General features: G+C 44.3%; 1 protein-coding gene across 6 annotated transcripts in view; it reads left to right on the top strand.

The window, feature by feature from the left end:
• The window catches only part of Tiam1 (TIAM Rac1 associated GEF 1), a 347,945-nt gene that overhangs the window by 217,184 nt on the left and 104,797 nt on the right, over positions 1-25,964 (top strand). For all 6 annotated transcript variants that reach the window (XM_070030552.1, XM_070030549.1, XM_070030551.1 and 3 more), the window contains 3 exons: positions 4,814-5,790; positions 19,591-20,038; positions 23,627-23,799. In XM_070030552.1, the coding sequence (XP_069886653.1) occupies positions 4,825-5,790; positions 19,591-20,038; positions 23,627-23,799 (1,587 nt within the window). In that variant the 5' untranslated portion in view covers positions 4,814-4,824. The remainder of the gene's footprint in view (positions 1-4,813; positions 5,791-19,590; positions 20,039-23,626; positions 23,800-25,964) is intronic.

Below are 25,964 nucleotides of genomic sequence, written 5' to 3'. Positions count from 1 at the left end.
AGAAAGAAAAAAATGTGTCTTGGGGTTCATTTTGCTTATCTTGTGTATACACTTCTCTAATTCAGGGAGGGGAAGGGAAAAAACAAAATACTTAAATAGGGGTACAGGTTGACCCTTTGTAATAATGAGATTTACAAGACACTATGTTGAAAATGAACTTTACAACTTTGGCGGGGCGGGGGCGGAGTGGGAGGTTGTAGTTGTGGAGGTGGGAGGGAAAGACAAAGGAGGAAAAAACAATGCTCAAAAGGAAATGTACTCATTACCTTGCTCTTGTAACTGTAACCCCTCTGTACACTATTTTTACAATAAAAAATGTACCAAAAAGAAAAAAGAAAAAAAAAAGAAAAGCCAACCCAGGCAGGAAAGTCCCTGAGACTCTTACCTCCAGTTAACTACCAGAAAATTGGAAGTAGCGCTGTGGCTCAAAGTGGTATAGTGTTAGCCCTGAGTAAAAGCGCTCAGGGACAGCACTCTGGCCCTGAGTTCAAGCCCCATAACTGTCCAAAAACAAAACAACCAAAACAAAAGCAACTCATTATTGTAGGAGTAACTTCTTACAATTGGGTCTAGAGTTTTTAGCTGTGGTTGAAGAAAGATGAGCCATGTGGTTTATTCTGTCTTGCTGGTACCAGATACAAGCAATTCAGTTTTGTTCTCCATTTAAGATGAAGGTTCTCTCCCAGATAATCCTCTGTTATTTAACCTCACTTTGGGCCATTGGTCTGTTTCCTTTGTATTTGTTGGTTACATTTATTGCACAATAAATGTTTAACTAATCAGAAATGTTATACAATGTTCTAGGTGTTTTTTAGCTTACAAGAAGGTAGAGGGATCCAAATATATGTGTTCTGGAAAAATCCTTATATTATTCACTAATTAATTAATTTTGTGTACTAGGGATTAAAGCTCTCTGCCATGTAAACTGCGCTCCTTCTATTCAATGAATAAGACTGCTTTTTCATGCTGTGTTATTTCAGGACCCTCTATTGACCTCATATAGATTTTTAGGGTTCTTTGCAAACTTTTCAGAACAAACTTTCATATCAAGGAATCTTCCAACAGTCACATTAAAATCTTATTTCACTTTCCTTGGTTTAAGCTTCTTGCTGACTTTGCTGTCATTCCCTGAGAATCATTCCTGGCTGGATTTGGGAGATTTGGCATTCATCTCTAAATTCTAGTCCTGAAGATAAAAGTGGCTTCTTTTCTACCCTGGCTACTTGGAAAGAATCTTGCTACTAAAAATGCTATTAATATTGCTGAGCCATCATCATAGTCCATTGTCATTCACAAAGATTGGGGCCATTTTCTTTAAGAAACATCTCCTGAGGCTCTTAACTTGTTTTGTTTTGTTTTCTTTTCTTTTCTTTTCTTTTCTTTTCTTCCCTCCCTCCCTCCCTCCCTCTCTCTTTCTCTCTTTCTCTCTCTCCTTCTCTCTCTCTTTCTTTTTCTCTCTTTCTTTCTTTCTTTCTTTCTTTCTTTCTTTCTTTCTTTCTTTCTTTCTTTCTTTCTTTCTTTCTTTCTTTCTCTTTCTCTTCCCTCCCTCCCTCCCTCCCTCCCTCCCTCCCTCCCTCCCTCCTTCCTTCCTTCCTTCCTTCCTTCCTTCCTTCCTTCCTTTCTTTCTGCCTGGCTCATTTGAGCCACAGTTCCACTTTAGGCTTTTTTTGTTTGGTTAAGTAGAGATGAGAGTCTTATAGACTTTTCCTGTCCCTGCTGGCTTTGAACCACAATCCTCAGATCTCAGGCCCCTGAATAGTTATAATTACAGGTGTGTGCCACTGGTGTCTGTCCAGTAGAAATGAACCTAATTAGAAAATTGTTGTTGAAAAAAGTGTCTATCCATTTATATTGGCAATTTTTGGTATATTGGATAGAGGAGGGTAAATCTGTGTGCATTTCAGTATATTCCTTCCATTAAATTTGTTATATCCATAATTCTTTCCTCTTTGAATTTAAACCTATGTGATTCTTTTTTTTTTTTTTTTTGTCAGTCATGGGGCTTGAACTCTGACCCTGGGCGCTGACCCTCAGCTCTTCAGCTCAAGGTGAGCGCTCTACCACTTGAGTTACAGCGCCACTTCCGGTATTCTGGTAGTCTATTGGAGATAGGAGTCTCTTTCCTGCCCGGTCTAGCTTTGAACCTTGATCCTCAGGTCTCAGCCTCCTGAGTAGCTAGGATTACAGGCATGAGCCACCAGCACACGGTTCTATGCAATTCTTAAAATGGAACTGTTCCTAACATTTGTTGAAATCTTTATTATTAAAGCATCTAGGTAATTTTAATTTATATTTAATTTATTTCTTTTAAAAAATCAAGAGCTGTGGGCTGGGAAGTTGGCTCAGTGTAGAGTGCTTGTCTTGCATGCATGAGGCCCTGGGTTCAATTCCTCAGCACCACATAAGCAGAAAAAGCTGGAAGTGGTGCTGTGGCTTAAGTGGTAGAATGCTAGTATTATGCTGAAGAGCTGAGGGACAGTGCCCAGGCCCAGAGTTAAGCTCCATGACTGACAAAAAAAAAAAAAATCAAGAGCTGGGGTTCAGTTGCAACTTAAATCACTGGCCTACCAAGAGCACAGCCCCGGGTTTAATACCCCAGCACCACATTCACTATGTAAGCCAGGAACTCTTAAGAAATTAGTCACTGAAACTGAAGTGTGATGTGGTGTATGCTTGTAATCTCAGCTACTCAGGGGGTGGAGGTAGGAGAATTCCAGTTCAAATTTGTCTCTGGCAAAAGCTCGAGACCCTCTTTAAAAATAAAAGCAAAAGGACTAGAGGCATGGCTCAAGCGGTAGAGTGCTTGCTTAGTAAGTGTGGGACCCTGAGTTTGAAGGAAAGAAGGAAGAGAGAGGGATTGGTCATGGCCTTTATTGTTACCCAGGTGTGTGCAGCATTTGTGTGTATGTGTGTGTGTGTGTGTGTTTGTGTGTGTGTGTGTGTGTGTGTGTGTGTATTTCTAGCATGTGCTAGACTGAAGAATGGTAATCAATGGTAATGTACTGACACCAACCTTTCTATGTCTTCTACTCTTGAGTTACCTGTTTTTCTTGCTTCTTAAGACAGCTGGCAGAGAAGTATAAACGTAGTGCTTTTGAAACACACTTACTGCTAGTGAAAGGGAGATCTCTTTCTTGGAAGAGTCCCTCTCAGAATCCCACAGCAAGAGGCCATGCAGGGAATATTCCAGTACAGGAATAGCATGACATCTGGTATCTGGATGAGTTACCTCTGAACTCACGCAACATGAAGTAGAGGTTTTTCCCTTCCTGTTAGCACAAATTGGATTTCAGTGAAGGTGCACATGTGAGAACTGAGCAGAGGGTTAGGTGCAACTGTAGACTTGTACAGTGACAGGTAGATTAGATCCAGTGCATTCCATCTCTGTGCAGTGCTCACTGCATCATTATTTCCTGTTCTCCATGGCACTTTTTACTTTTAGTTTAAATCTTCCCTGGTTAGAATATCTGTTTCATGGGGGCAGGGACTGAGCCTCTTGTTTCATATTGTTTCTCTGACTTCTAAAACATGGTAGGTACTCAGTAACTTGATGAATGGCTATGTAGGTGGCTACAAGAGTCCACTGTAGATGCTCCCAGCGATCCTATTTCCTTTCAGGTACTTTTGTGTGCCTTGTCTTAAATATGTCTAGCTGGAAAGGAAGTTGAAAGATCTTCCTTAGTAAGCATAGCCTGAGTGGAGAGTCACCACTGTTGGGCTTTGAAGAGCTTTCTGTCACCACTGTTGGGCTTTGAAGAGTTTTCTCTTGCCTGCCGTGGGTACCACAATTGTGTCATCAGGTCAGGGCCAGAGACTGGAAAAATGTGGCGAGAGGGCTTGAATGAACCTGATGGCCCTGAAAGGCAGAGTTACATCTGCTGGTGTCACAATGTGAGTTTCTGTGTGCAGGGCACCATGTACCAGATTGGTGTTCGTTCACAGGTTGGATTTGCTCCCAGAAATAAACCCATTCGTATGCTGCTTAACAAGGTTTTAATTTTATTTTGTTCTATCCATTCCCACCTCCACTCCAAAAATCCCCTTTCTCTGTTCCAAACCCCCAAATAATCAGGGGTTTCAGAGAGCTGTGAAAATGAATGATTAAGACCTGTTTTCTTTTTGTCTTGATCTACCTCTTGAGATTCCCCTCCCCATCCAAATAAAATGTTAAACACCACCAAAAAGAAAAAAAAAATCATAGCACAAAAATTCCAACAAAACAAGGAAATATTTGTCAAGGAGGGAGGCAGTTTACTGAATTTACCTCTCAATTTTGTCTTATGAGCTATGTATCTGTTTAGTATATAAACAAACACCTAATCCCAAACAGAATAATTCCACTTGGGTTGGACATCAGTGTTTTCAGTTTATGATGGCATAGAGACAAACTTAAAAAAAAATTAATGTCTTGTTTTAGAGGTGGTAGCAGCGGGATCGCCTTTGCACACACCAGGTAGTAAGTACGTTTCTTTCCATTTGCATAGTGTGATCTGTTCCCGCATAGAGACACACTTTTTTAAAACTGGTAGGTACAATTGCAGAGGTGAGGAAGAAAGTGAAGGGAGCTGCGTTTGGAACGGTGCAAAGGCTAAGGCGTCTGCCCCCAGGACGGGCGCAGGCGCTGACTTCAGCTCCGGCCGCCATCCGAGCGGGCCATGGACGGTAGCTGACACCTGCCAGGTGAGGGCCCACGATCCCGCAGGAAGCTGACTGGCTTCCAGGCTTGTCTCCTCCCTGCGCCCTGTCTGAAATACCTGTTCCCATTCTAATCGTGACTCAACGATCCTCTTCCCCTCCTCCCACCTTGCTGCAGATCTTAGAACCATGGGAAACGCCGAAAGCCAAAATGTAGACCACGAGTTTTACCGGGAAAAGCACGCCAGCCTGGGGCGCAAGCACACGTCGCGCTCCCTGCGCCTGTCGCACAAGACGCGCCGCACGCGGCACGCCTCCTCGGGCAAGGTGATCCACCGGAACTCCGAAGTGAGCAACCGATCCAGCAGCACCCCGAGCATCCCCCAGTCCCTGGCTGAAAATGGCTTGGAGCCCTTCTCCCAGGAAGGGACCCTAGAGGACTTCGGGAGCCCCATCTGGGTGGACCGCGTGGACATGGGCCTGAGACCCGTGTCTTACACGGATTCTTCCGTCACTCCCAGCGTGGACAGCAGCATCGTGCTCACCGCAGCCTCGGTGCGGAGCGTGCCAGACTCGGAGGGGAGCAGGCTGGGCCGCGAGGATGACGCGCCGTACTTGGCCGAGGGAGGCAGGAGGCAGCATCCCTATACATCCAATGGGCCCGCTTTCATGGAGACGGCGAGCTTTAAGAAGAAACGCTCCAAATCTGCAGACATCTGGCGGGAGGACAGCCTGGAATTCTCACTCTCCGATCTGAGCCAAGAACATTTAACAAGCAACGAAGAAATCTTGGGTTCTGCCGAAGAGAAGGACTGCGAGGAGGCTCGGGGGATGGAAACGCAGGCGACTCCGCCGCAGCTCAGCACCTGTCAGCGTGCCAACTCCCTGGGTGACTTGTACGCTCAGAAAAACTCCGGGGCAACAGCGAACGGGGGACCCAGGAGCAAATTCACAGGCTACTGCCGGAATTTGGTATCTGATATTCCCGATCTCGCAAACCATAAGATGCCACCAGCTGCTGCAGAAGAGAACCTTCCATACAGTAATTACAACACACTTCCCTGTAGGAAATCGCACTGTCTTTCCGAAGGTGCCACCAACCCCCAAATTAGCCATAGCAACAGCATGCACGGCAGAAGATCCAAAACAACTCAGGTAAAGTGATGGAAGTCTTGTTCCATATTTTGGAAGGGGTGCATGACTCCTGGAGTGCATGATTTTTGTTCTTATAAATCCCCCTTCTTGAAATCGAGTGTTAAATCGGGTGTTAACTCGGTTTGCTACTGCAGCTGGTGCCGGTCTCTGCTTCCAGCCTCTTAGAGTTCTGTAGGTATGGGGAAGGGATTAAGAGAGAGAGAGAGAGAGAGAGAGAGAGAGAGAGAGAGAGAGAGAGAGAGAGAGAGAGAGAGGTGATGTAGTAAGAATAAGAATAAAAGCTGCTAAGTTCAAGTTGGAAAGCTGCGTCTCAGAGTCCCCCTTGATTTGAGCTATCCTCCTAAGTTGGTGCCCAGTGTCTGGGGAGATGGACTGGTGGGTGGTGGGCACCGGGAGCTCATTTCATTACTGCAGCAGGTGGGAAGAGGCTCTCGGGCAGCTCCTTTGAAGAGGCATTTCCAATTCCGAGAGGGCTCCGGTCACTTGTCAGCTTCTCTCCCGGTTTGGCAGGCTTGCTGTCTTACCAGGAGCCATTTCAATTTCCTGTTCTTGCAATACTGGCCAGCCCTGTCTCTGGAGGGAGGTATAACGGAAGGAATAGCAGGGTGGGTTCTCCTTCCTATTTTACAGCCAATTCATTTGACCTTGGGCAAACTCTGACTTTTAGTTGTTCCTTTCAAAAGTGAGGATGAGGATGCTTAGCTGGCCTGCTTCAGGGTCCAGTGTTGGTGAGAGTGGGTGTGAACACATTTTTAAGAGACTTATAAGGTATTTTACTACTCCCCCCCCCCACCCCCAATACACACTTGTTTGGCAATGGTGATATTAGCAGCATAATTCAATGCCAAACATTCTGGCATGCTTTGGTCCTTTGGTGTTCCTGATGTTCTCTGTTGGAGTTTCTGGGAGTTTTGGGGGTATGATAATTTTGGAGAAGTGGTTGGTAGAACCTACTTCAGGTTAAACCAGATTGGGTCTATCTGCTTTGAAAGGAATATTTGGTATTGGGCTGACTATCAAAGACCCTGTCTACAGGCAGACCCCCCGTCCCCCAAGTCCTGTGGGAATTTGGAGGTTGACTTCTATCCAGGTGTCTGTCTAGAAGGTTGGTGGATAGTGGAGGGCTGGAAGGAGTGAGAGAAGAAAGCTGGCATTCGTCTGTGTTTCTTCTCCAGGATGGCTTTTGCTGACAGTGTCCTAGTCACATATTCCTAGTTACACTGCTTCCTAGATGGGAGATGGTGGGCAAGTTATTCATTGCTTGAAGCTTTAATTTCTTCATCTGTCATACTGGAGAGAACCACATTCAGGGTCATGAAAGGCAGCAAGGACTATCTTGAAGGTGTCCATCATCACATTGGCATCACAGGTCTGGCTCAGTTGGTCTTCTGATTGTGTATTGGCAGAAGGACACATTGTCATTTTGTATCACCTGGGACCTTCACATTCACCTAAAGCAATGCTAAATGAGCAATGCCCTGTGGAAGGTTCAAGAGGTCTATGATCTGGTCTTCTGTTTTCAGTGGTTTTGACAGTGGGACAGCTGGGCCTGTGTTCCCTGACACCCTACTTCTGGAGAGGGGTGTGAGCCTTTGAGGCATGGCCACCCATGGGAAGAAGGGCAAAACAAGGCAGCTCTCCCCTCTAGATCGGGACCACTGAAAATTCTCCTCTGTGAGTGTTTGAAATTTCTGGCCCTTGGCTTGTTGCCTTCTGAAATTGTTAATATATGGAAGTGAGATCATCTAAGTGTGGTGTCTCATAAAGTCACCACTTAATGTGATGCAAAGTGCTATGGATGAGGAATCCCAAGGAGGATATCTGCATCCTGCTGGGGCAGCTTCCCCAGCGGGTGACCTTGAATAAGCTAGTCGGCCTTATGGATTGCTTTCTGTCCCAGGAGAATGACACCCGCCTCTACCAGGGTCATCTGAAGAATCAAATGGGATTCCATGGTTGGAAACCTTTTGCAGAGCCTATGAAGTGAACAGAAGGATTATTTTTGTATTGACTTTATATGTTGAGTGAGGATCTTTAATGACTTGAAACAAACCCCGGAATTATACACAACACTATCCATCCACCCACATTTCCTAGTCTGACTTGGAGCCCACTATGTTCCAGTGTATTTTAAGAGACAGTGGGTGTGGAAGCTTCCTTGAAAAAGAATTCTCTTTTTCATCAGTAAAAGTTTTTGACCCAGGGGACCTCTCCAGTGAGCTTGAATCATAGATATTAGAGTCTCCTTGTCTGCCCTGGTGATGTAGCTGAATTGCTAATAGTCCTGTCAGCAATTTTACCCTCCTCTTCCCCCTCAAAAAAGTTTCTGGCAGACATTTGGCCCAAGAGCATGGCCTCTAGTCCTGGAGAAGATACGTTGTATCCAAAATAATCTGAACGATTTCATTTGTTTTGAAAATGATCAAAAAGAGTTTTTGGCTATTCTTCCTGTTTTTGTATTTGTTGAGTAGTTGGATGTATTACTGAAATGGGAAGGCTATAGAGTTCAGATTAGATTTTAAGAAGTGACTCATATTATGTACCATAGTCTCTGGCAGACATTTTAATTTATATGTTTGAATGTGTGTATGTGTGTGCAAGCATGTGCACTTATGCACATGCACGCTGCATGTGAAGGTTGTAGTACAAGCAGTAGTATGAATACAGCATTATACTGTTGGGAGCAGAACTTACCTTTATTGATTTCTGTAATTAAATCCAGTGATTCCTCATTGGATTTAATTAGTGGTGAGTTAGCCGGAACTTGGCTCTTGATTATGTAGATAGAGGAGGAGCAACCTGGTGTCTTGCCAAAAACAAGAGGGTCAAGTACATCCAAGCTTGGATTTTGAGCTTGTTGCTGGTCATTTTACCTCTGGATGGATTTTACTAATGGGAGCTGGTGAACGGATTCAAGATTCTGGGAGGGAATGAGTGGAAAAACTCATGACATAGGCTTTGGCATATAATACACATCAGTCAATGCTGGTTGTTAGAGGTGATGGTGAAGTGTAGTTTACTGTTCTGGAGCTCAGCTCTCCTGCACTCTGAGACCTTCAGAAGATGAGTTGGAAAGAGAGGAAGCTGCTGAGGGCTGTCCATTTTATAGCTGGGTTCTGAACTTTTAAGGAAAGCGTTGGCTCAGAACCCTTGTGTATACTTGTGAGAACTTCATTCACCTACTTGTACTATGGCGCAGCTCTACTGAGTATGTCTCAAGAACCCACAATACCCTGAGAGCTGCAAGGGGACCCGCGCTAAGGTAGGGTGCTAGTGATAGGTTTGACTGGCCAGTTTCTAACACCTGAACATTCCCAGAATTTCTATCCTTGTATAGATTGGGAACAGGGTAAGGCAAAGCTCCCAAGCAGAGATCAGGGATTCATTTCAGCCTTAGGTTATTCAACTTACCTTAGAGATCCCCTCCCTACCCAACACCATTTTCTTTGAGAGAAAGAAGAGGATCTAAAGAGATTAGGTGACAAGGACTCATGGCTACATTGAAATTCTAGTCTTGTGGGTCTTTGGAAATTGTCTTATCTTCCAAAGCTGTACTTTTCTATGCTTTTTGATTTTAAGATCAAAATCCTGAGTTAATGGTACAGAAGCAAAAATGAACTTGTCAGCTAAAATGAAATAAGTTATTTCCCACTCCTGTTGGCACAAAATCAGTGGTTATGGAACAGAGATGCTGAGGAAAATTTACCAAGAAGCTATCCTTGATGTTTTCTTTGATTAGCAAGTCATTGAGTTGATTTTTTTAATCAACATAAAATGTGAAGCATTATCAATAGATGATCATAAGTTCTTAGAAAAGTTGTGTGTGTGTCTCTAAAAAAACATTATGGGTTGTTTGACAACTTTGCTTAAATGGCTTAGAAATAAGTTCATTATCCAAGCTGCAAGTTGGCATCTTCAGCCAACTGATTTTTATTCTTTGGTCATAGATTTCTTAGAGAACTAGCTGAAAAAAAAAAATGGACATTTTCCTGACTGAAACCTACTGGCCACCCTTCTGCGTATCATCTCGGGACATCCCTAAAGCACATTTTCTTGAGACAAAACGTTTCCATGTGAAATCTATTTTAAAATAACTTCATTTATCTTCTGTTAGACTTTTTTTTTTTTAATGAGAATGAAGTGCTAAGGAGGCACGTTAGATTTTCTTTTTAATCCTGTGCTTCTTGCCTTATCTTTCTTTATTGGTATATAAATTAAGCATTGAGCTATTTATTTGAAAACACGCCCATTTGTTTTCATCAGGAATATCTACTTCCTTTGCCAAGTTCTTCTTTTGGGGGGTGGGGCTGGGTGGGTAGTTGAGAGACAGCTTGTATCACCAGTTCTCAGACTCCTTTTGATTTTTTTGTTTGAACTCTAAGGAGCTTCTGTTTATGTGGTTTATATCTGTCAATATTTATCACTTAGTGATCGAAATAGCAATATCAACAAATAATTAGTTTTCAGATAGTGATGATACCCATCACATGTTCACATAACTGTCTTTTTCTTTAAGATTTTTTAAAAAACATTGTAAAATCACAGAAGAGAGAGCCTTTGTTTTATATTTGTGAATCTCTATGATGTGTATAATGGAGGACATTACAGTCTCATATCTCTTTTCTACCTCCAGTTTCTTTGTGACTTACTGCTTGGCGCAACTCTATGAGCAAAATTCTGCCTTTGTACATGGAGAGTTGCTCATTTATGCTCATTTATTCAGCCTTGACAAAAAAATCCCTTTAAAAAAAAGATAGATTGTTATTTTGCAATAGTTGTACAAGAGGTTTATAATTTAACATGTCTCTTTACATTACAATATATTCTGATTAGAGTCACTCTTTCCATCGTTTTCCCCCTTTCAACTTATCCCTTCCCCTACAAGTCTCATCATTTCCTTGCTCCATTTCCACATATACACAGTGACTCTCACCCACCATTCCTCTTTCCCATTAGAACTGGAAAAATACTAATTAAATTATAGTAAAACTGGAAAATTCCCAGTTGGACATAGTGGGAGGTATGTCTTCCTCAACTCACGTGGTGTCATAACAAAATGTAAGTGCTGGCTTCTCGGCACAGCTGAGGGTTAAGGTCTGGCTTTGGAGCTTAGAGCCGTGTGACTAGGAATGAGATTCTGTTGGATGTGGCAGTGAAGCCAGGCCGCTGTAAAGAGCTGACAGGGTCTCTAGGGGACCTAGGAAAACTTCAGAAGTACCTGCCAGGTATTTACCTTGTATTATGGGTTCTATTTGGTATTGGAACATTCATAGACACAATATCTTGCCTGGGTTAAAAGCAGAACAATTTGTCTCTCTTAGCAAGTGTGGTAGCTCTTACCTATGACCCTAACTACTGAGGGGACTCAGATTAGGAGGATCAAGATTTGAGGCTAGTCCTGGAAAGTTCACACGACTCCCATTTCAACCAATAAAAAGCTGGACATTGGCGCAAGCCTCTCAACTATGTGGGAATCATAAATAGTACTGTGGTACAAGCAAGCTGGTAAAGAGGGTTGGAAGTGTTGCTTAGCAAGTATAAGGTGCTGATTTTATATGTCAGTACTGTTCCCCCCCAAAAATTAATGAAAAAATTCAAGTGAATTCTGCCTGCATTCATGCAAGACACAATAAAAGGGGACCTGCCAGGTTACCAGTTTCTCACACCTGTAATCCTAGCCACTCAGGAGGCTTCAGATCTGAGGATCATGGTTCAAAGCGAGCATCAGCAGCAAAGTCTGAGACTCTTATCTCCAATTAATCACTCAAAAGCCTAAAGTGGAGCTGTGACTCAAGTGGTAGAGCACTGATCTTGAACAAATAAACTCAGGGACAGTGCGCAGGCTCTTAGTTCAAGCCACCAGAACTAGCAGAAAAACAACAACAACAACAGTAAAAACTACTGGACTGCTTGAAAGTTGCACATGGGAAGCTTTCATAGCTCAGACTCGTTTGTCATCTCAACTTAAGTGGAGTGTGAGCTGAGCTTGGCAGTGAGTCATCCTTTACATCAAATTTACATTTGATGTTTTCCACGAGAAACTGTTTTCCTTGTTTTGAGATTGTGGTGGGAAATGAGCAGCAGTGAGTTCATTCAGCAGTTATTTTTGGGGTTCCTACCCCATGCCAGCACTATTCTTGGCCCTTGGGATATGTTGAGTAGAAAAGATTCCTGAGCCCATGGAGCTAGTTGAGGTGAGAGAGAGAGAGAGAGAGAGAGAGAGAGAGAGAGAGTGTGTGTGTGTGTGTGTGTGTGTGTGTGTGTGTGTGTGTGTGTGTGTAGAGACAGTGTAATAAGTAAGTGGTAGGCTGTGGAAGAAAGCTGGAGCCGAGTGAGGATGAACTGATGCTAAAGGGTTGTGGATAGAGGGGTCAATGTGGACCTCCCATGAGAGAATAGAATTGGGCGGGACTTGAAGGGAAAGGGATAATTGGCTATTGAGTTAGAAGGTAGGAGGGTGCTCAGCACATTTGAGAAAAAGCTGGTTGGAGTGGGGAAGAGGAGATGTTACAGAGAAGTTGGCATGGCAACTTTTTTCCTCTGAGTGGGGAGCCATCTAGCTATAGAAAAGGAACAAAATTCTGGAGGCTGAGGCAGGAGGACCTTGAATTGAGGCCAGTTGGAGCAAAGTTTACAGATGTTTTCTTCAAAAAGAAAGAAGATACAAACAACATGTGGGGGGTAGGGAGGGAAGGTATGCCCAAGTGGTAGAACATGCATAAGGCCTTGGGTTTGATCCCCAGGGGCTTGGTGGGGAATGAGGAATAAACAAAAAAGGAACTAGGTACACCCATGTTTCCAGAAGCAGAAGGTTGCGAGGATGTCTGGGAATGAGTGTTTCCGTTTCATTGTGCAGGAGGTACATCAAAGTGCAGGTACGAATGCAGGACACCTATGGAATGTTGAGCAACTGTTCACATTCACTTGGAAGGTGTATCTGTCGCTGGTGTGCAGGATGGACTCGCAGAAGGAAAGTAGTTACAACGGAGAGCTTGTTGCAGAAGCCAGGGATGGCACTAGAAAGGGAAGCAAAGGGAGTGGGTAGGTGGCATATTATGGGATAGAGAGTAGAGGAAGGATGAGCACAAGGTAGAATCATGTCCACAGGACAAGGGGAGACAAAGGGAGATGATGCATTCTCCAGTCAGGAGTTCTCTGAAGCTGGGGTATTTCAACTGTTTTACCAACTTATGTTGGAGTCTCATTTTAGTAGCAGTCAGAATTTCAGTTCCAGTGGTTGTACTGAGAGAAATTGTGAGTCACTCCCATTGGGAATCATTAGAGGAGAAGGCATGGTTGTTGGAAACATAAAAAGACATAGAGGTTTTTTACGCTGGGAAAAGAAGAAAAGGGAAAATCGAGCCTCTCTCCTATTTCTAGCAAGTCAGGAATGACAATTATTAGCAATCATGCCAAATAATTACTAATTCACAGTGCAGATCACATCACTGTGTTGTTGGTTTGGTGTACTGTTTTGTGAATGTGGGTGATGGTGAATTCTGGATGATGGTGGCTCACACCTATAATCCTAGCTACTCAGGAGGCTGAGATCTGAGGATTGAGGTTCAAAGCCATCCCAGGCAGGATATTCCATGAGACACGTACTGCCAATTAGTATGCCCATGTGTGCGTGCTCACACAATACACACACACGCCTTAGTAGTGTGAAGCTCGCACTTGTCTGTTTTTCCCAAGAGACCTTGTATTTCCCAGGTTCCTTACAGACATCCTTCCCTCCACGTTGGTAGAGGAAGCTGGTAGCTGAGGCCAGACAGTGCCTTCTTCCCCAGGGCTGACATGCAAGGAAGGCGGAAGGTGAGGATGGGAGAAATCATAACTAATGTTTTTGAGGAGATACTCCATGCTGAGCATAGTTCTAGCTAGATATTATTCACTGACTAATTCGATCTCTTCTTATCTCTTGAGATGTCTTAAGTAAACACTGTAGAGGGGACATACCGTAATGATATAGTGCTTGCTTAGCGTGTGCATGGCCCCTACTTTGATCCCTAGTACTGGAAAAAAAAAATCAACAAAATAGACACTATTGCTATCCTCATTAAACAGATGAGAAAACTGAGTTGTAGATTAATGCAGAATAATTTGCCAAGAATTAATGTCTGTTATACCGACACTGTTCAAGGAGTGTATGTATATCAAGGAAGAAATACCAAGAACCGGGGTGTGTGTGTGTGGGGGGAGAGAATGATATAGACAGAGAGACAAGGAGACAGAGTCAGAGAAGAGAAACAGAGAGAGAGGGAGAATAGCTGTGCATAGTTACGTGTGAGAAGTGAGGTTTCTTCTATTTAGAGGGGAAAAACCCAGGGAAAAAAACCCAGAGGAACTGTTTTTTTGGGGGGGGGGAGAGGGGCAGTCATAGGGCCTGAACTCTGGGCCTGGGCACTGTCCCTCAGCTCTTCAGCTCAAGGCTAGCGCACTACCACTTGAACCACAGCACCACTTCCGGCTTTTTCTGCTTATGTAGTGTTGAGGCATAGAACCCAGGGCCAACATGCATGCAAGGCAAGCGCTCTACCACTGAGCCACCTTCCCAGCCCCCACAGAGGAACATTTTGGAATTCAACAAAGCAGAAATACTTGTATTGCTCCTACAAATGGAAATTTCCTTCCCTAACAAATGCATTGGATTGTATTTAGCTTCTCTGCACAGGTATATTCAAGCTAAGCTGACGCCATCAGGGAAACTAAAGTGAGCAAGAAAAGCAGTTTCTAATTGTATTTGACTTTGAACGACAAGTAGCTGGTTGATTCTGCTGGTCCCTGAATTGTCCCAGGGCCCCTGCTATTTGTAGCTAATCACCTTTTCAGAATCGTGTCTGTCCATCAACCAGCCGCTGGCAAGATTTGTTTGTAAGTCTCCGGTGTACAGCTGTGGCAGTGTGTCATCAGCCCGTATTCCTGCGGGTGACCCTGCAGTTTCTAAGACAGTGACAGCAGGCTTTGGGTTTTGCTTCTTGCCTCCCTATGTTAATACGAGAGCTCATTTAGGCATTTGTTGCTCGGCATAAGTAGCTAAGAAGACTGCTGGCCAGCAACTGGTGCATGCTTCGGGCTACAGCTGGGCACTTGGGGCATATGTGCACACTCATTTCAGGAAACTGTCAGTGGGATGGAGTGTTCTGGAAGTACTGGGGTGGGAGGGTTTGTCCTGGGAGAGCAGGATGTAAGAACCTCCCTATTCTGTGAGTGTTGTTCCTCCTCAGCAATCTCTCCACAGAGAGTGGAGATGCTGTTTGCTGGAACACACACAGTATTGGCACTTCTGTCTGGCTAGGGTCACCAATTTTACTGTTTCATCTGATTTCCCTCTTCTGTCCTCTCTTTTTCTCCTTCTCTCTCCTCTCTTTTCTCTTTATCTCTTCTCTCCTCTCTCCTCTGACTTTCTCTCTCATGCTTGGGATCAAACCCCCCTCTTTCTCTCCTCTTCTTTCCTCTCATGTTCTCTTCTCTCTTTCCTCTCCTTTCCTCTGCTCTTTCCTCTCCACTCCCCTCTCTCCTCCCCCTCCCTTCTTTTTTCTCCCCCTCCTCTTTCTCTTTCTCTCTCATTCTGGGGAGCAACCCCCCTCTTTCTCTTCTCTCCTTTCTTTCTCTGCCCCCTCCTTTCTTCTCTCTCCTCCTCTCTTTCGTTTCTCCACTCTCTTTCCTCTCCCCTCTTCTCATTCCCCTCTCCTGTTTCTCTCTCTTCTCTCCTCTTTCCCTCCCTTTCTCTCTTATGCTGGGGATCAAACCCAGGGCCACATGCATGCTAGGGAAGCACGCCTCCACTGAGCCACTCCCCCAGGCCTTCCTCTCCCCTCCTCCTCCTCCTTCTCTTCCTCCTCTTCCTTTTGAGGGACTAAACTGTGTCATTGAACTTAGGGCCTTGTGCTTGCTGGGCAAGTGCATGTTGCAAGGTATTTAGCTAAATAGCCTAGAATGAGTCAGATGCTAACCAGGAGCAAATATCTTACATATCCTCCATGCCATTGTTTTCTGGTGTCAGTCTCCTGCATTGCCTGTTGCTGGGAAGAGTCAGAGTTTTCCAGGTACTTCTGCAAATGGGAAGACTCATATTGCTTAGATGTAAGATGTCCTGGAGGCTGCGGTAGATAGGAGGAGGAACCCTTCCAAAAGATGACCACAGGAACATTGGTGCCACAATGAGGGCAGAGAGACTGGTGTTGCCTGTGTCTCTGGCAGGTCTTACCCCATTGCCCATAGTGCTAGAGGATAGGCTTATGGGTATTGGGGCATCCCAAGCTTCATGATGAAATAGGGGTTGGCGCAGGGCTGCCAGCATCTCTTTCTAGTGGGCTGGGCCACATAGCAGGTGAGGGGCTGAGTACCACTGAGCCTGATGAACCACTTCTGGAGACAAGGTGGAGTTGTCTTGGGTCACAGATGGAGGAGCATTCCCCAGCCATTACACGGAGCTGTAGGATGTGAGCTCAGCTGGGACCAGCAGGCCTGCTACCTGGAGCAGTCACTTCTTTGCCCAGTTTGGTAGCCATCTTGGAGGTGAGCACAGCCTGAGCCATTTGCAAGGTTACCACGTCAGTTGGCATGAGCAGATGTTCAGGTCTGACCCTGAGGTAAGTGTCCATAGACACTCAGTCAATGTGGAGAGAGGCTCCTGGGCGTTCTGATGAGGGCAAATGGTTTATGGGATGGTGGTGACCTGTAAAAGGCTTGTACTTGGGAAGCGGCTGGTCAGTGCTCTGCCTGTCTTTTCCTCATCCACTTTGTATCTTTTCCTTCCATTCCTTCTACTTGTAGGTTTTAGCTCTTTGGGCAAGTCAAGGCAAATAGATGAGCAATCCTTCAGCTTTTGCCAGCAAAATTTATTTATTTATTTATTTATTTATTTGTTTATTTATTTATTTATTTATTTATTTATTTATTTATTTATTTATTTATTTATTTATTTATGGGTCCGGTCGAGGGGGCTGAATTCTGGGCCTGGGCACTGTCCCTCAGCTCTTCAGCTCAAGGCTAGCGCTCTACCACTTGAGCCACCGCGCCACTTCTGGCTTTTTTTCTTTTTGCTTATGTGGTGCTGGGGAACCGAACCCAGGGCCTCAGGCATGCAAGGCAAGTACTCTACCACTGAGCCACCTTCCCAGCCCCGCCAGCAAAATTTAGAAGGCAGTTTTTGGTAAATAAGCCAAAAGCTGCCCAGGTGCTACCTGCAGCTGGACCATGAGGCTGCCATATGATAACAAAAAGGTCCTTGCAAGCACAAGTTCTAGCTCTGCACCTGCCATCAGCCAGATTGGGGTTCTCACAGCTCTAGTGCCCTTTGCCAGTTAATCAAGGAGATGGTTTTCCGAGGTCCCTTCCTGTTCTGGAACTTAGGCAGTTACAAGATGCATGGAGTCAGCACTGTCCTTTTTACTGAGGTCGTTCCTATGGACTTAGGGTAGCTTGTCTTTTCCTGACTTAGAAAGAAGCACCACATTTCTTTTCACTTTGGAAACAATTGTAATTGATTTTTTTTATGCCCGCCTAGCCTTTATCAGAAAAGGACTGACATATATGGAAATAAATCTGAAGGTTTAGAAATTCATAGACTATCCTTCCTGACTCATGTTTATCTGTATCAGTGATTGCCAAAGTCCTTTGATTGTCCCAGTTTACTTAATTTCCCTGTTCATACAGGGAAGTATATGGTAAATAACCCTACCAGAGAGAAATGTGAGTTGCTAACAGAGTTTTCTGGTGGGTGTGGAAGATTTTTAGAAAGTTTATCTAGTCCTTCATGGCCATCCATGGCTCTTTATAATCAGGAGAGCAAGTTACAAGATAGAGCGATAAGCCAGCAAGTACGGGGTGCATTAGTCCATTGTTCATGTCTATAACAAAATGCTTGTGGCTAGTTCGTTCATAAAGAACAGAGGTTTATTTAGCTATAGCTTTGGAGTTAGAAGGTCATGGTGCCATCATCTGCTGGCTTTAGAGCTGTCTGCTACATCGCATCATGTGAGCTGTTCGGTAATAGGGAGAGATCACCTGGTGATTTCAGAAGCCAGAGGGACTGAGGAGTGGAGCCCTCTTTTTTAGAATCACCCATTCTCACCAGCACCAATCTCTTCCAAGAATGGTGGCCCCAGTGACCTAATTACCGCCCACTGAGCTCCACCTCTTAAAGGTTCCACCGCATCCCATCATTGCTACATTGGCAACCAAGCTTCTAAAATATGAGTCCTTGGGGAATGTGCCACATCCAAACCATTGCATTGCTCATGAGTCTGCCACTGAGTTGCCCCTGTGGCTTCTTTGTCCCCAAGTCCCTCTCACTGCTGGAGGTCTAAACTCCGTCTGGAATGGACTTGGTGCTTAGAAGTTTGCTCCCTACCTCTCCCTCCCCCAACTATGATTTCAGCACTGCTCTCTGCTCTATTTCAGGTCTGGCTCTATGCTCTACCTCTATTATTTATTTATTTCTGTGCCTCTTTTACTTTACTCAATTAGAATTTTTCATGACGGTGAACTGTGAACACCTCTTTAAATTGGAATTGACTAAGTGAGACCTGTGAATCAATGCACATATCCCCTGTCTGGGCCTTGCAGGCCCATATGAGTGTGGCTCATTCTGCCCCTTTGCTTCCCAGCGAAGATTTGAGGCCAGAGAAATCATTTACATGGCAGTTCAGGGTTTGTATGTTTTAGCTGTGATATCCTGCAAATGAGACTACAGGCTCAATAATAAGATGGTGATATCTCAGACCATCTAATATAACTATGCCTTCTCTTCTTTGTTGGACTCATGTTCCTATGGTCTGTCTTTGACCAACAACCAGTCTTGTTCTTATCCTTAAGATTCCTGAGCTGTTCTGTCCAGTACTGCTGTCATTATCCTCCCTTGATTACTACCATTATTTAATTATTGTTTATGGGAATGCCTGTAGAACTTGAGAGCAATCAAGCTTCTGATTTAAGAATAGACCTGCCTGTCTTGGATGTGCTCAGCTGAAGAACAGGGCAGCTCTGGAAGTTCTGAATGTTTTTCAGTTGGGAATCGATACCCCAGCATCTTGGCAGTTGCCCTAAGCTGTCACTTGGCCCAGGGGCGGTGAGTTGTTGCTCCCGGCTCCTAGCATCCTGGCTTTGAAAGAGCAAGGTAATTGGAGAGCCTGAGTTGGGAGCGGTGGGCCTCATGGACTGATTTAGTACTACGTGGAGTGAGAGGCTGCTTTCAAGAAGCAAAGCTAGCTGATTAGGACATGAGGACCCTTGCCTGCTCCTGGGATGCGGGGCCCTGCTGGGTGAGTGGGTGAGGTAGTATGCTAGCCATCTATTTAGTTACACCATTATAAAATAGGCTCCTGAGCAGGCCTTTCATTTATTTATTTTTTATTTTAACAAGTACCAGCTGTAAAGACCTACTTGTGCATTGTAACCATCTACTTCTAGAACAATTAATTGGTCTTTGGAATTGCCTGGAGTTCAAGGCCAGCCAGGGAGGCTGAGAGCAATGAGCTCTCTCAGTAAAGGCAATGGCTGGATCTCAATAGCTGATTTGCCAATTAGCGCCTTCTCTGAGTCTGGTAAATGATAAGCTCTTTGAAGTGTACTCTGTTTCTTTTGTGTCTCTTGAACGTTCCGAGTTGTTTAGGTTTCACGCTAGGCCCCGGCAGGATTCCTGGGCAGGCCGTGGGGTGGGCTGGGGTGAGGAGGAGGGGGTAGTCCAGGGGAATGGGGGGATCAGCCAAGCCTCCTGGGTCCCCGGCACTGTGGAGCCGGTGGCTCGGCCTTCCGCGCGCGATGCATGTGTCTCTCTTCCCTTCCACCCCCAAGGATGTCAACGCAGGCGAGGGCAGCGAGTTTGCCGACAGTGGGATTGAAGGGGCCACCACGGACACGGACCTCCTGTCCAGGCGATCCAATGCCACCAACTCCAGCTACTCCCCCCCCACCGGCCGGGCCTTCGTGGGCAGTGACAGCGGCAGCAGCTCCACCGGGGATGCCGCTCGCCAAGGGGTGTACGAGAACTTTCGGAGGGAGCTGGAGATGAGTACCACCAACAGCGAGAGCCTGGAGGAAGCGGGCTCGGCGCACAGCGACGAGCAGAGCAGCGGCACGCTGAGCTCGCCGGGCCAGTCGGACATCCTGCTGACCGCCGCGCAGGGCACCGTGCGCAAGGCCGGCGCGCTGGCCGTCAAGAACTTCCTGGTGCACAAGAAGAACAAGAAGGTGGAGTCGGCCACGCGCAGGAAGTGGAAGCACTACTGGGTGTCCCTGAAAGGTAGGCGGCCGCACCTGGGTGTCGGTGGAGGGAACGGCCATCCCCACGGTGATAAAGTAAGATGATTTCATCCTGTTGTCCTAGCTACTCAGGAACCTGAGACCTGAGGATAGTGCTTGGAAGCCAGCCCACACAGAAGGCCCATGAGCATCTTCTCTCTAATTAGCTAGCTTTGGCTCAAGTGATAGAATACCAGCCTTGAGAGTAAGTAGGTACTGGGGGAGCCGAACCCGGGCTTCACTCATGCTAGGCATGCAACCTGCCTGTGAGGTGCATACAGCCCTTTGTGTTTTGGTATTTAGGGTTTTGAGGTTGAGGCTCCTGACATTTCCTAGGCTGGTCTTGATCATGCAGTGATCCTCAGCATCCCGAGTAGCTGGGTGAGATTCCTGCAGCAACGTACCTGGCTGTTTAACATATTTTTAAACACGTGATATAGTATTATCGACATTTGAACCAAATCTCTAGAATTTAATCTGATTTAACTGAACCTTTATACCCTGATACTCCTGGCATGGTCCCCATTCTTGCAAATGATTTTTTTTTTTTTTTTACTGTGTGTATTATTAAGCTAGAATCTATCTTGTCAATTTTGTATAGATACAGCTGGTTTTACCAAAGAGTTATTTTCGTATAAAAAGGTTAAATTAGGGAGAAATAGAAAAAGAGGAAGAAATAATCACCTGCTCACCATGCAAGAAGAATAACACCCTTAAGATTTTTTTCTAATTGTTCATTTGTGCTTCACAAAGTGACTGTTGTGGAGGGAAAAACCTTTAACATGAATCCTATAAAACAGTTTTTTTAAAAAGATAATGGAATCAATAGGATACCACTGATTTTACAGTTCACATGATGTTAGTGAAATGTGTGTAATCATTAGGTTTATGTAAATCATACGCTATTTTACATTGTGTATATATTTGAGTCTACATACGAATACATATCTTGTACTTTCTTTCCATATATATATTCACTGTACCTTTCTATTTGTTGTCATTCATTGTCCTTTTGCATTTAATTGTAAAGTATGCTGTGTGTTGCTGCACTGGCTCTACCACAGAGCAGAAACAACCCCGGAAGCCAGAATGCTGGCATTTGGGAGCATAGCCCAGGAGCCCATTAAGAGGAGGGAGCCATCACTCTCCTGGTGACCTAGATCTGAGTGACACCATCTGTCAGGATCCAGGCCCAGAACACCAAGCTACTGAGCCCTTTGATTGTTAATCCTGACAGGTTCCCATTAGATGTTGACATACTTGGGCTTTGCCATTGCTACTCAAATGCAAGACTTACTGCTGACTTTTCCTTAGCAACGCTTAGATATTGAGAAAGAAAAGTAGAACACCTGGGAATTTGGGATCCTGACGTTCTCAAAGAATCTTCCACAATAGAATTAATTTTTAAAAAGATTTCACCCAGATTTAACCTCTGGAGTGACTTGGTAAACAAGTGAAAAACTTGGGAGGTTATTTTCAAGGGAAAATAAAGGTAAGTAGAAGTTTATTAGGGACAGTGTGGTTCTTCACCTTGGTATTGCTGTTTGATACTAGTCTTAAAAGAAGAACAAGTTGAAAATTGAGTTAAAGCTAGTTTTAATCACCTGTTGTTATGGGTGATTATAAACCAAAGTTGAAAATTTGTAAAATCAGTTATTTGGGAAGACCAAATGAGAGAGGGGTGGGGGGAGAGAACAAGAGAGAAGGAGAAAGAGCAAGATAGAGGGAAAGAGAGAGGGAGGGAGGAAGAGGAGAGAAGAAAGGAGAGGAGAGAGGGAGACTATGTGAATATGTGCATAGAATAGCAATTGTATGGTCTTCCCAATGAAATGGTTTTTATAATTTTGCCCAGACTTCTTTCAGTGTTCTCGCCCTCTCATGATGCGTGTTGGGTTGCATCTGTAGATCATGAGTGTTATATTAGTCGTAAAGATTAGTTAGAGCAGTGATTCTTGGCAGTGGCACTATTGACATTTTTTAGATAATTCTTAGTGGTGAGGGACCATTCTAGGCATTGTGAAATGCTTAGCAGTTTCCCTGTTGTGTAGGTCAGCTTTCAAACTGAAGATAATCACCTCATAAACAGCAAAAGTTTATTTTGGCTTGGAGATTTCAGCTCATGATTGGTTGGCTGTGGTGGTTTGGGGCCTTTGGTGAGACAGCATGGCCTGATGGGAGCCTGTGGCCCAGATTTACGGCTGGCCTCAGCTCCCCTTCAAGCACATGCCTTCAAGAGCCTGAAGAAGCCAAGCACCGCTGGCTCACACCTGTAATCCTAGCTACTCAGGAGGCTGAGATCTGAGGATCGTGGTTCAAAGCCAGCCTGGGCAGGAAAGGCTATGAGATTCTTATCTCCAAGAAACCACTCAGAAAACTGGAAGTGGTGCTGTGTCTCAAGTGGTACAGTGCTAGCCTTGACCTGAATTGCTGAGGGACAGCGCCCAGGCCCAGAGTTCAAACCCCACAACCAACAACAACAACAACAAAAAAGAGCCTGAAGCCTTCCCTAGATTCCACCTATTGAAGGTTCCATTGTCTGTAATAGCACCATCCCTGGGGCCCTCAGCCTTCCATACACAGGCCATTGGGAAACATTTAAGATCCAGACTGTAGCACCAGCCATTGCCCATGACATGTCAGTAGCATGTCTCTGCATGTTTTGACAACCACAGATGTCTGTAGGCATCACCGATTAGCTCTGCTATGAGAAAATCTGATTTGGAACCCAAAAGCATTTCATTCATGTTTCCTTTTTCTCTATCTCGTATCCATGCTGGCTTAAGACATAGAGATGAATATACAGATAATTTTGATCTTTGGTGTAAGAGTTTCTGAAAATCCCAGAGATCTTCAAAATTACAGGCAGAAGAGAATTTAGGCAGAACATTAAATAGTACGTATCACGTGACACACTGGCAATGGATTCCAGTGGAACAGAAGTGACTGTCTTCATACAGTAAGGAAGGGCCTGGTAGAACCTCTACACTATGTTAATCGTCACCACTGGGCAAAATGGCCTCAAGAGCTCAGATGCTTATGAGGAATCTTCTTCCCAGAAATTGAGGATCTTGGCTAAGTGCCTGTAATCATGCCTATAATCCTAGCTACGCAGGAAGCCGAGATCTGAGGATCTCAGTTCAAAGCCAGCCTGGTCAGGAAAGTTTGTGATACTCTTATCTTCAATAAGCTACCAGAAAAAGCCAGAAGCAGAGCCGTGGCTCAAGTGGTAGAATGCTAGGCTTAAGCACAAAAGACTCAGGCACAGTGCCTAGGCCCTGATTTCAAGCTCCAGGACTGGCACGCACATGTTTGCACACACACATGTCCACACACACACAGAGAAAACACGAGTGTCTTAAAGAACTTGAAGGCATGCATAAAGGAGCTCTTTGCTAGTTGAGGCTGTGATTTTAAGATCTTCACCTTTCTCTCATTGAAGACCTGACTATAAGCATGGCCCAATTCTCTGTATATGCTAGATTCCGTGTGCTTTGATTTCTAGACTCATTCTGCTAGCACTGTTTTCATTATAAGCCATTCACTGGCCAAGTACCAGATAGTCACCCAGACTCCTGTTCTGTTTCCTCAGGATGCACGCTCTTTTTCTACGAGAGTGACGGTAGATCTGGCATAGACCATAACAGCATCCCCAAGCACGCTGTCTGGGTGGAGAACAGCATTGTGCAGGCCGTGCCAGAGCACCCCAAGAAGGACTTCGTCTTCTGCCTCAGTAACTCCTTGGGTGACGCCTTCCTCTTTCAGGTTTGTTGGATCCCTGCTTCTCTGGGACTCCTTCCTTTCTTGCCTAAGTCCCCTTCCTGCACCTTTTCATTTCACTGGTGAGAATTACCTGTTGTTCATTCCAGAAACAAAGATGATGAATGATAAAATTAATATGTGGAGTGATTCCAGGAATGAGAGATCTCACACAGAGGATTGCAGCTTGAAGCCTGTTCAGAGTTCTGAGTTGGATGAGGAATTGGCAGTGTTTGACGTGGGTTGAGGATTTCTTTCTTTGTAGCACTTCAGAAAGGGATTATGAAATCCTTAATTTAGATATGACTTGAGCTGTCACATTTTTTAACATAATATGTTCTCTTCTAATATTAATCATAAAGTAAATAATGACATTTCAGAAAAGACTGGTTGTCTCTAAATAGTCTCTCTTTCTCACCTTATCAGAACTTTCTTCCCAGCGTTCTTAAAAGTTTCAGTGTTGTTTTAAAAAGTACTTCCCTGCTTCAGGCTTACGATTGCTATTATAAGGAATCATTTGCATGTGCTCAGTGGTAAAGTACCTTGCAAGAACATTTTGTGGTTCAAGACCACAGTTAGTAATCCCAGATTCTCAGAAGGTAGAGGGAGGTGGATTGAGGGCCAAGGCCAGCCTGGGAAAAATCATGAGACCTTGTCTGGAAAGCAAGCTAAAAATCACAAGGGCAGAGAGCATGGCTCAAGTAGTGTGTCTCCTGTATATGAAGGGAAAGGTTTTCAGTTCAAACTCAGAATAGCCAAAAAGAGAACGTGTGTGTGTGTGTGTGTGTGTGTGTGTGTGTGTGTGTGTGTGTGTGTGTGTGTGTGTGTGTGTGTGTGTGTGTGTGTGTGTGTGTGTGTGTGTGTGTGTGTGTGTGTGTGTGTGTGTGTGTGTGTGTGTGTGTGTCTTAAATTACAAAAGCTGTTCTCATTTATTCCATGAGTGAAGTAATTCCTCTACCTTTTCTCCCAGGCTCCCTAGCTAGTGTGTATAGTGCAATTGAGAATACCTTTTGACACAGATCCTACCCTTAAAAATATTCACAAATAATAGGGCTGCAACTGAGGGTCAGTCTTTGTAATGTGGTAGTATTCATTCTCCTCTCTCTTCACTCTTCACCTTCTGTGACTCCCTAGTGGGAATGCATTAGTTTGCTTAATGGTTACCTACAGGTCTCTGAGATTCTATTAACTTTCTTCTTCTTCTTTTTTTTTTTCATTCTAATCTTTAGCTTGGATAATGTCCATTGATTTGCTTCTAGTTCATGGAGCTTTTTTTTCTACCAACTCAAATCTATGTTGTTGGGTCCTTCTGGTTATTTTAAAATTTCATCCCCAGAATTTATATGTCATTCTTGAAAACAAAAATTTGTTTCTCTGTTAGTATTTTTTATATGGTGAGATGTTATTCCATTATTGTTCTCATATTTTATTTTATTTTTTTAGATATGATATGATTTAGTTTTTTGGATATATCTAATATACTTGCTTCTGTGTCTATACCTTCAACATCTTGTTTTTCTCAGGAACAAGTTTTTTTTTTATTACTTACTGCTTCAGTTCCTATGTATGGACCACACTTTATTGTTTTTTTTAATTTTATTTTTTTATAAAGATGCTGTACACAGGAGTTACAGTTACATGAGTAAGTTACTTGTAGATCACTGTTACCCCTTCCCTTATGGTTGTTCCACTATCCCTTCCCTCTCCCATACTTTACTGGTTTTTGTGTATCTCATATTTCTTTGTTGGAAATTGTGAACTTTAAGTTCAATGATATGGCAAACCTTGAAAGCAGATGCAGCTCCATCTTACAGGGTAAGTTATAGTTATTGTTGGTGTTGGGACACATTTTTCTGTAGTGACTTCTCTGAAATCCGAAAAGCATTTGTAGTACCTTCTTGTATATGGCCACTGAAGTCTCCATTGAGCTTGTTCAGTGGTCAGGAAGTGAGAACACCAAAACTTCTTTTTTTTTTTTTTTTGGGTCCGGTCGTGGGGCCTGAACTCTGGGCCTGGGCGCTGTCCCTCAGCTCTTCAGCTCAAGGCTAGCACTCTACCACTTGAGCCACAGTGCCACTTTCGGCTTTTTTCTTTTTGCTTATATGGTGCTGGGGAATCGAACCCAGGGCCTCATGCATGCAAGGCAAGCACTTTATCACTAAGCCACCTTC

Source organism: Dipodomys merriami, unplaced genomic scaffold (assembly GCF_024711535.1).
Source record: "Dipodomys merriami isolate MVZ:Mamm:240054 unplaced genomic scaffold, mDipMer1.0.p SCAF_2, whole genome shotgun sequence".
Classification (NCBI taxonomy): domain Eukaryota; kingdom Metazoa; phylum Chordata; class Mammalia; order Rodentia; family Heteromyidae; genus Dipodomys; species Dipodomys merriami.
Note: the sequence above shows the minus strand (reverse complement) of the source record. Positions and strands in the feature narration are given on the sequence as shown.